The sequence below is a fragment of the Photinus pyralis genome, unplaced genomic scaffold (genome assembly GCF_008802855.1).
Source record: "Photinus pyralis isolate 1611_PpyrPB1 unplaced genomic scaffold, Ppyr1.3 Ppyr1.4_LG10, whole genome shotgun sequence".
In the NCBI taxonomy this organism is placed as follows: Eukaryota; Metazoa; Arthropoda; class Insecta; order Coleoptera; family Lampyridae; genus Photinus; species Photinus pyralis.
The window spans coordinates 4,169,625-4,178,717 of NW_022170250.1; the positions used below are offsets into that span (position 1 = coordinate 4,169,625).

The window sequence follows — 9,093 nt, forward strand, 5'->3', positions numbered from 1 at the left end:
TCCGGGATGGTTCCGCGAAGGAACACAGGGAAACACTTAGGGATCTGAAAGCTGCCAGAAGACCAGACAAGCTTTTGAGTCTTGGAGGTCGAGACAGCTGTGAAAAATCTTGAAATGATCTCGAAAGGGCTAGAAGGTTTTTTCTTTTCTTGGTCGTACTACCTTTCGAGAATTTTTGGCTACTTTTCAGGTCTGCCTTTCCAGAGCATCATGTCAGCCTTCCTGCACTTTACTACTCTTGGTCAAAGGGTTCTGTTCTTCTCCAGAATCCAAAACATTGTGAGTTTTATTTGCAGCACTATGCGAGAGACCCGCCCCTACACAATTCTCGAAAGACTCTGGAAAGGTAAAATTTAGCGTGACGTCATACATGCCATTTGATTTTGTCGAATCTTCGAAGTGAGCTCACCGACTGCACAAAACACAACTTATTTCGGAACTTTATTGTTATCGATACCGAATGGGATTTGGTTATGAATATATTTTATATGAAACTGATACACAAAAACGCCCCTGCTACACGTTCCAATAAGTTAAATTAACCACAAGACACGATCCAAGCAGCAGAGCCTTCGTCTTCGCATCCAAAGTCTCCGCGAACGTTATTTTTGAGTACAAGTAGTGTTCTCGTGATATCTGCCCGATCTCCTTCTCGCCGTCCGGTGTTATGATTTTGAAGTCTGGATCCGAGCAACATGTAAGCCGCGAACATGGTCCTTCTATTCGGAGCATTATCTCCTTATTCTCATTCTTCACCGCGAAAGTTGGATATAGCAAGTTCCACTCTTGCTCCAAGCTACCCACGGGTGTATCGGGCGGTGTAAACATGTCGACCTTCTGGGGGAGTGCACAGCAAAAGCACGATTCGCATCCGATCGAATGGGTGATTTTCATAATTGGGGCGTCGGAATTGTCGAGTAATTGTATGGTGTAAGGCCTCTGGGGTTGACAGTGGCTCGCTTCCGAGTCGATTTGGACTTTATACATGTTGTCGTTTTGCTTGTTTGTCACGAGATATTTGTAATCGGTCGATCTTTGGGGATAAAGTCGTAATTCGTCGACGGTTTTGAAATCGTCCAAGCCCGCGTGCTTAGCGATGCACCCGTTCTGCGGTTGAAAGTCGATTACTGGCAGAGGAATTTCTTCCGCCATCTTTTCACCTGCGATTAAAAGTGTTCGAGACCAGCAGACAATTAAAAGTACACTTTACCTGTGATACTGCTGACGGATATGGTCCAGTAACAATGATCGCACAGAAATTAAAAATGTCTATCGATGTGGGAAGCGGAAATTGTATGTTGATAGCCACAATAATTACGATAAACAAAATTATCTCAAACCATAGCACAAGCGCGATTGCATTTCTGTTCGATTTAATTACTTTATTGTAACTTTCTCAATCGCGGAAAGTGAACGCGCGTTCGAGGCAAATAAAAATAGCTGGGTATTCCCGCCTACCACTACGTATTTTTGGATCGTGTTCAATAAATTTATGCAAAAAATGAGGGTAGGGCATTTTCGTTAGTTCACGACCCAAAGGTAAGGTGGTTCGTCGGATCGGACAAAACTGGGTGAAATAGGTTGCGTGCTGAGATACATATAAAACAACTATAGAGATACCACAATTATTATTAAGACTTTGACTTCGACTAAAAACAATCAAATTCACTTATACTCCTTATTGCCGGAGGCTAATCTTTCAAGGTTCGCAGCAACAATTGCGCAGATAAAGCGCATTTTTTTAAACCGTACAAATAGTAAATGGTTGCGTTATAAAGTAGTAGCATTGTATTTGTTTATAAATACAATGGTAGTAGCATGTTACATTTATCGGTTTTCTTCCTTGTTTGATGATTAATTGCGAGAGATATGTCTCGTCCAGACAATTCATTTTGTCTTTGTGAGTACTTTCCTCCGACAAAGCGTTTTCGAGATATTCGCCCTTTGTGACAATCTGTTCTTGAGATTCGATCACGATAAGGATTCGAGGAGAAGGCTATGGTTGGTAGAAATTAATTCCTTTCATTGAGACCTTTCATTAGAGTACCATGAAGGATAAAACCAGTTCTAGGCCCCCCCCCCCCCTTCTCCATCCCCTCTTTTCGTAAGGAGTCAGAAAGTAGGCGTACGTGCGCTTTCTTCAATGCAACGTGAGCATGCACAAGGTTACATTTGTTTGCAAGAGGGTAGTAGAACATAGAAAGTAGTTCCGGTGGTAGAAGAAAACAGAAGGTAAAATTTAGTACCCGGAAAATCGTCAACCGATCATAACGCAACGCTCTGCTTTTTCAGCGCATTTTCACCAAAAATTTAAAAAAGAATTGCGCTCATGCGCCCACTTTGTCCGTTCGTCCATCAGATCTTTATCTTAAGAACAATTACTTTTCCGCTGTTCGTGATGGTGTCGAAGGCGGCGTCACAGTAAAAAAGCTATTGTAGAAATAACAATTTTCCCCAATTCACCCATAGATATATTTCTTCCAGACCAATCGCCCTTTGTGACAATCTGTTCTTGCGATCTATAAGGAATCATTTATATTCAATTACGATAAGGAGTCGAGGAGGACTCTATGGTTGGTAGAAATTAATTCCTTTCTTCGAGACCTTTCATTAGAGTACCATGAAGGATAAAACCAGTCCCCCCTCCCAACCCCACTTTTGATAAGGAGTAGGGCGGTGGTTGGTACAAAACAGTTCCTTTTGTCGAGACCTTTAATTGAAGTGCCATGAAAACAAAAAAAAAGAGAGAGTGTTGAATGAAACAAAATTTAACTTTATTTCCAACTTCTACTTTCTCCTCTCCGACGTATGCATGATCGGACCAATGACATCATCTGCCACGAAGGCTACATTATTGACTCTGCAGAAGTTCCAACCATACTTTAACGCAGGCAAGGTATCGCCTACTTACTACACAGAGGCAATTCGTGTAATAATTAACCAGTCGTATTATAATGTAATTTACGAATAGTCTGTAACCATTGAGCCGCTAAAGTTGCATTTTACGAGGCACTTCGCACGAGTAATGCGTTTTACGTTAACACACCAACACGCATTCTGTGGATCTTCTGATTTCGGTATGTTTTCAATAGTTCAAATGAGACATCAAGTTCTCGAAATTAGGCGTTGTGGGTGCTTCGATTAGTGGCAAATTTACAAATTGTGTAAGTATTAACAATATATAATTGATAATAAACATTAAGTAATTCGCGAAATTGTAACTAACAGATGGACCGCAACGATTCGAAGGAAACCACCCGGTAAACTGTCAGTAAATCCATCCCAGGCATTCCTACGGATCGCGTGCGATGGTTACGTAGTTATCACCCCCTCAGGGAAAACTACGGCTCCCTATCACCGGACAACACAAGGAAACTATCCACTCCGGCCTCCTAGACCGGACAGCCACAAGGGAACTATCCGCCGGGCCGCCACAAGGAACTATCCGCCGGCCGCCACAAGGGAACATTCGCCCGGGTCGCCAACAAGGGAACTATGCATCAGTCCTCCCTGTGACAGGACAACCGCAAAGTGAACTAATGGACCACCGCCGCCCTGGAGCATTCGCTCCCCCTCACCAATGGAGCACATCACGCACTCCGCTCACAGCCCAATTTTTCCACGGGTCCAGGAGGCGTGCCTAGTGGACCCCCCGCAAGTATCAACTTGGATGTGCTGCCTCAAAATGTAACCCAACTGTCCACCCGGTTTGGAATTTCTCTCGCTGGTCGACACCCCTAATGGTGAACCAAATCTTCAATTTGGCCGAAGCGCTGGCCAGCGAACGCGAGCCCGAAACCAGTTTCGCGTCACGAAACAACATCCGGCCAGTGATCATGTACACCCGCCAAGGAAAGAAATCGGAGACTGCTCCCGAAGTTTTGCGGATTCGAAGCGGGCGTTCGCCATGAAGATCTTCGACACTATGGCAACAGGTGATCCACCTGACCCGACCGATCGCCTGCCAGGCGTGCTGTTTCCCTCGCTGCATGCAATCGATGGAGATCAGCGCGCCGACGCGGAACCACGGTCGGACTAATCGCACAGGAGTGGTCGCTTCTCTACCCCACGTTCCTGATAAAAGTCGCCGACGGGCGAGACAGTGCTGCAAATGAAGGGACCGATGTGCACCATGAATTGCTACGCGGACGTCGAGTTTAAAATCTTAACGGCGGACGGCGCGAAACGAGGTCGGGAAAATATCGAAGAAATGTCGGGATACGCGTCGGAAAATTCGGCGAAGACCGACGTTTTCGGTATAATCGTTCCCGATGGATTGGATGTTAGAATGAGGCGGTGATGTTAGGTGCCTGTTTCTTATCGACATGATGTACTTTGAACAAAACTTAGTCCGCCCTCGCAGACTCGGGGAACACACCAAGAAGCACCTCCGCGTCACCAGCAGAATATTACACCAATTTAACTCGACTAATTACGCTTATTATCACACGTAATTAATATATACGAATGTACCTAATTTAATTAAGCTTTGCAATTGTAATTGTTCGTGATTTGTTAGAAGCTTACAGTTGAAGTAACAATAAATAAATGGCGTTGACTATATCACCTTGCATAAAGTTGTCAAAAACTACGAGAAATGTCAAAAATAAAATGGAATCGTCTTCCAAAAGACTACAGAACCCTTGACCCTCCAAAGGTTTTCAAGAATCTCTAACGAAAACCCTTAAATTCGAGTTTTTTATTTTGGTGACATACCCCTACGGCTAGGCAACCCACCTTACATCTGAAAGGTAAAAAATACGAAAACGCTGTATACAACAGTCGTGATAAGTCGCCGACTTTGACCGTTTTGCGCAGATACCGAGAGCGATTTTGGTGTAGGAAGCTTGGCGTGGTTTACTAGATTCCGATGGATTCAGCGGGAATTTGGTGAATTATTTTCGAAAGAAACGCCTTGTTTCGTTATTGCTAATGCGCTTCTATATCAAATCAGGATCGTTCGAAGTTAATCGGCGGTCGATAACAAATAGCCGGTCTGTGAAGATGCGAAAGGGTGTCCTTCCCCTTTCGGAGTGTATAAGTAGTCACTGGCTGATACGAAAAAGACGTTCGAAATTATAGCGGCCGCCGATACGAAAGAAACTGTCTAATGGAAGTCTTCCAAGGTGCTTTTATTAAAGTGTATTTACATGTGACTTGGAAGTCTCGCTTGTTTTGAGCATAAGTCGAAACTAAACCTACAATTTTATTTTCTATATTATCCTAGTATACTACTTTTATTGCATTAACTGTTAATAACACGTTAAACCCAGCATTTCAGTTTAGTAGACCCAAGAACAACAATTAGCTGTCACTTCTGAAAACGATCAGCTTTTCCAATTTCACCAACTTAAGAATAACAAAATTTAAATAACATAACCTCAGATTTCGATGAGATTAAAGTAAAGTTTTTTCTTCATTTCCCCAAATTTTGTTGTTGAAAACGCTTAATAACGTCATGTACCCGTTTAAATTTTTTTATTTGTATGAGTTATAGTGGTCGGGTATTTTTAGGAAGGCGTTTGTTTGAAGTACTTCTTAATATTTCTAAAGGAGTCGGCCCGTGAAAATTATTTGCGTGGAACAGATCTTGTATTTTATTGATAAGACTCCAACCCAAACACATGTTTGGATTATTTTGCTCCATTGGTTGGGAATTGTGCAGTCTATTTCAGTAATACTAGTCCTTTCGTTCGAGTTAAATAGTGTGCAATAAACTTAAAAGAAGGTTCCAAGAAACCAGCTTTTTTAAAGGGTTTTAAACCTTTAAGGGTGTCTATTAAGAAGGAGCTATTAATGACTTTAATAGACTTAATGGTTTTAGGAACTATTAAGAGCGTTCTTGTCTCCAATGTGCATATAAGAGCCTTAAATAGTTCCAAAACTTTCCAATAGCCTTTAGACAAACCTTCAAGGTCTTCAAGAGTCATCACAATCTTAGAGCATTTAATAAGCTTTAAAAGTATTTGATTTAAGAATCTTGAAGAGCCTTTAAACCAAAGTGTGTTAAGGGTATTGTTTAAAGCCTTTAATTATTGTATTTTGCGAATAATATTCCCTATATCGCAAACAAACTTGTTTTATGGTCACGCCGTTTTTCTTTGTGGATTAAATTTTCCACTGTTGCTCGTATTTAGAGTAATGTTTCTAACCGCAAATTAATCTTTTGTAAATAAAGGTCAGTAAATAAACTTTATTCGCGTGTAAAAACCTAATCAAATGCGCTACCTTTACAGCACTAGGTATCTCCAAATAAGACAAATTCTCGATTATTAGGGTGTCAGGCCATATAATATAGCTACCTGCGCTTGATTACAGTTGGTTTACTGTGATGACGGTTGGACGAAATTCGACACAGCACAAAAATAAATCCACCTCGCGGCTGACTTAAGTTTGGTTCGGGCTCTAGGTTTAATGTCTAAAGAGCAACGTTTTTTTTTAATTGATTCCTGATTTACTACTGTAGCTTTTATTGGATTCGTAGGTGGAATTAAGTATGGCCGTTTGAGTTAATAAGAAGCCATTTTGTAAGCGTTCATTATTAGAAGGAATAGAGGGATTAGTTTTTGGGGGACAATTTTAAAGATTCGTGGTTATGTACGCAGCGAGATCGGTGTGTGAACCTTAAAAAAAATGAAATCAATCAATTCGCGTTTGGTCATCAGTTGGACCAGTTAATTTCGAATTTAAAATTTTGAATATTCGCGTTGAACTATGGAAAGTTTGACCGTATAAATTATTAATTCGGTCGGGAACTGGCACGAAAATAACAAAATGTTAAATTTGTGCGGAACTCCAGCTTCGAGAACGAATCTATTAAATTGACGTTTCGCAAGTTCTGTAGTAGAATCACTAAAATCTAGGAGATGAAGGGACTGTATCATTTTATTACCCATAACGGGAATTACTGTGGAAGCCAGAGCACGCCTGAACTTCATTGTGAAATACGCGCGTTTCATCGCATAATTTGGAGCCGTATTCGGTCAAGGACAGATTAATTAAACGCGCTGGGTTATTTTTCGCGGCACAAAAATTCAGCTGTATCGCCGTTAGTGAACAAAAAAGGATTTTAACTTGATTGCTGGAATGCGTAACTCCGTGCGGAAGGCTTCCAATTTGCAGCTTCAAGAATTATTTTCTCCGTATCATTGTAAGAAGGCCGTTCCGACCTTATTATTGTCAGGGCGCGGCATTAGGTACAAGCTACAGTGATACTTTATAGAGATTTGATGGTGTCCATTTTTTCGTCTATCTGTCACGATAACTGCAAACGCTTGGCCGATTCGGTTCAAACTTCTGCGGTTTTGAACTACTTTTAGAAAGAATAGTCCTAAAGTCCTGGAATTTTTTGCAATATGCCAAGTAACGGCTTTGTAACTCATTGTCCTTAGATCAGTTTCTGGCATTATGCCGGCTACTCCGAATTAGGTTTTCCTACAGTTTTCCTAATTCGTAAGGTAAATACCGGACTTGTATAGAAACACCTTAAGACCTTCTCCAGGGGCACCTCTAAAAAGTATTATGCGGGTCACTCTGTAATCGGCGCAAGGACTAGAACATGAGGGACAATAAATAAATAAGTAAAATTTTGAAAGTGGGGGGGTGGGTGGGGCGGTAGTGAACAAACGTTCTGTCATTCATGGTATTCTAATGAAAGGTCTCACCGAAATGAATTGGTTTGTACAAACTATAACTTTTCTACGCGACCCCTTTTCGAGATGTAGACTGGGAGAGGAGGGAGGGGGTAGAAATTAATGTTATCTTTCATGGTATTCCAATTAAAGGTGTCAACAAAAGGAACGGCTTTCTACCAACTACCGCCCTACTTTCCGACTCGTTCTAAAACAGAGGGCGAAGGGGGGGGGGGCTGGTTTTATCCTTCATGTCGTCTAATGAAAGGTCTCAACGAAAGTAATTCATTTCTACCAATCATAGCCTTCTCTTCCACTTTTTATCGTGATCGGATATAACTAATTCTTTATATCTCAAGAACAGATTGTCGGATGCGTGCTCACAAAGGGCGATTGGGCCCATTCGGTTTTAAAAAATGCGCTTTTTTGCATAAGAATTGTGCACAACACACGTTCTGCCAAGTCATGGTATTCTAATAAAGGTCTCATCGAAATAAATTGGTAACAACTATAACTTTCCCACGCGCCTCTTTTTCGAAATCAGTGGGTGACGGAGAGGGGAGGGGGGTTAGCAATTAAATTTATCCTTTATGGTATTCTAGTAAAACCTCTTAACGAAAAGAACAGTTTTCTACCAACTATCTCAGCGCATCTTTCCGACCCCTTTTCGAAAGAGGTGGGGGTGGGGTTGGAACTGGTTCATCCTTCATGGTACTCGAATGAAAGGTGTCAACGAAAGGAATTAATTTCTACCAATCACAGTCCTCCGCCATCCTTATCGTGATCGAATATATTCCCTTATATCTCGAAAACGGTTTGTCGGAGGAAAGTACTTTCAAAGACAAAATTAATCGAATGGGCGACATGGTGAAGTCGAAGCAAATACCTTGACAACGAAGTGCGGAAGAGGTACTCATAAAAGGTAAGTGGAATATCAGGACGAGACATACCAATTGGTGATGTAAAAGCTTTCGGTACAAATATCTGCGGAATGGAGTGTCGGAGGATTTTGAATATCTTTAAATGTTTTTTTTGTAAAGAGCCTCCTCACCATTAAGAAAGTAAACATCGATAGCATGCTATAATACCGTAAACCCAACCATTTACTAAGCTATTTCGGTCGCTTGAAGATGCGCCAGACGGCCATCAAATTTCGCTGTCTCAAGCCCCCCGCCCCCCCCTGAATTATTTCCCGAGATACTTTTTTTACGTTCCTAACTTTTACCTGCGAGAACCAATTGGTCTCAAAATTTGCATACACAAGCCTTTAGTGGCCAAGTAAAATTTTTGAAATGGAGGGGGGGGAGCATACGTTCTACCCTTCATGGCATTCTAACGAAAGTCTCACCGAAATGAATTGGTGTGTACAAACTATAACTTTCCTGCGCGATTTCAGAGATCACTAGGTGGCGGGGGGGGGGGGGGGGGAGGGGGGGGTTGTAGAAATTGATGTTATCTTTCA

The 9,093-nt window shown here is 41.7% G+C and overlaps 1 protein-coding gene across 1 annotated transcript; it reads right to left on the bottom strand.

Moving 5' to 3' along the window:
- Positions 1-428: 428 nt before the first annotated feature.
- LOC116161606 (phospholipid scramblase 2-like) lies at positions 429-1,602 on the bottom strand. The gene is made up of 2 exons (XM_031475004.1): positions 1,211-1,602; positions 429-1,160 (listed from the first exon to the last, which is right to left on the bottom strand). Exon 2 carries the CDS (start codon positions 1,150-1,152, stop codon positions 517-519), a length of 636 nt encoding a protein of 211 aa, XP_031330864.1. The 5' UTR covers positions 1,153-1,160; positions 1,211-1,602; the 3' UTR covers positions 429-516.
- Positions 1,603-9,093: the final 7,491 nt, after the last annotated feature.

Coding starts and splice junctions, on each gene's coding strand:
- LOC116161606 (XM_031475004.1), bottom strand. CDS start 1,152: ATGGCGGAAGAAATTCCTCTGCCAGTAATCGACTTTCAACCGCAGAAC.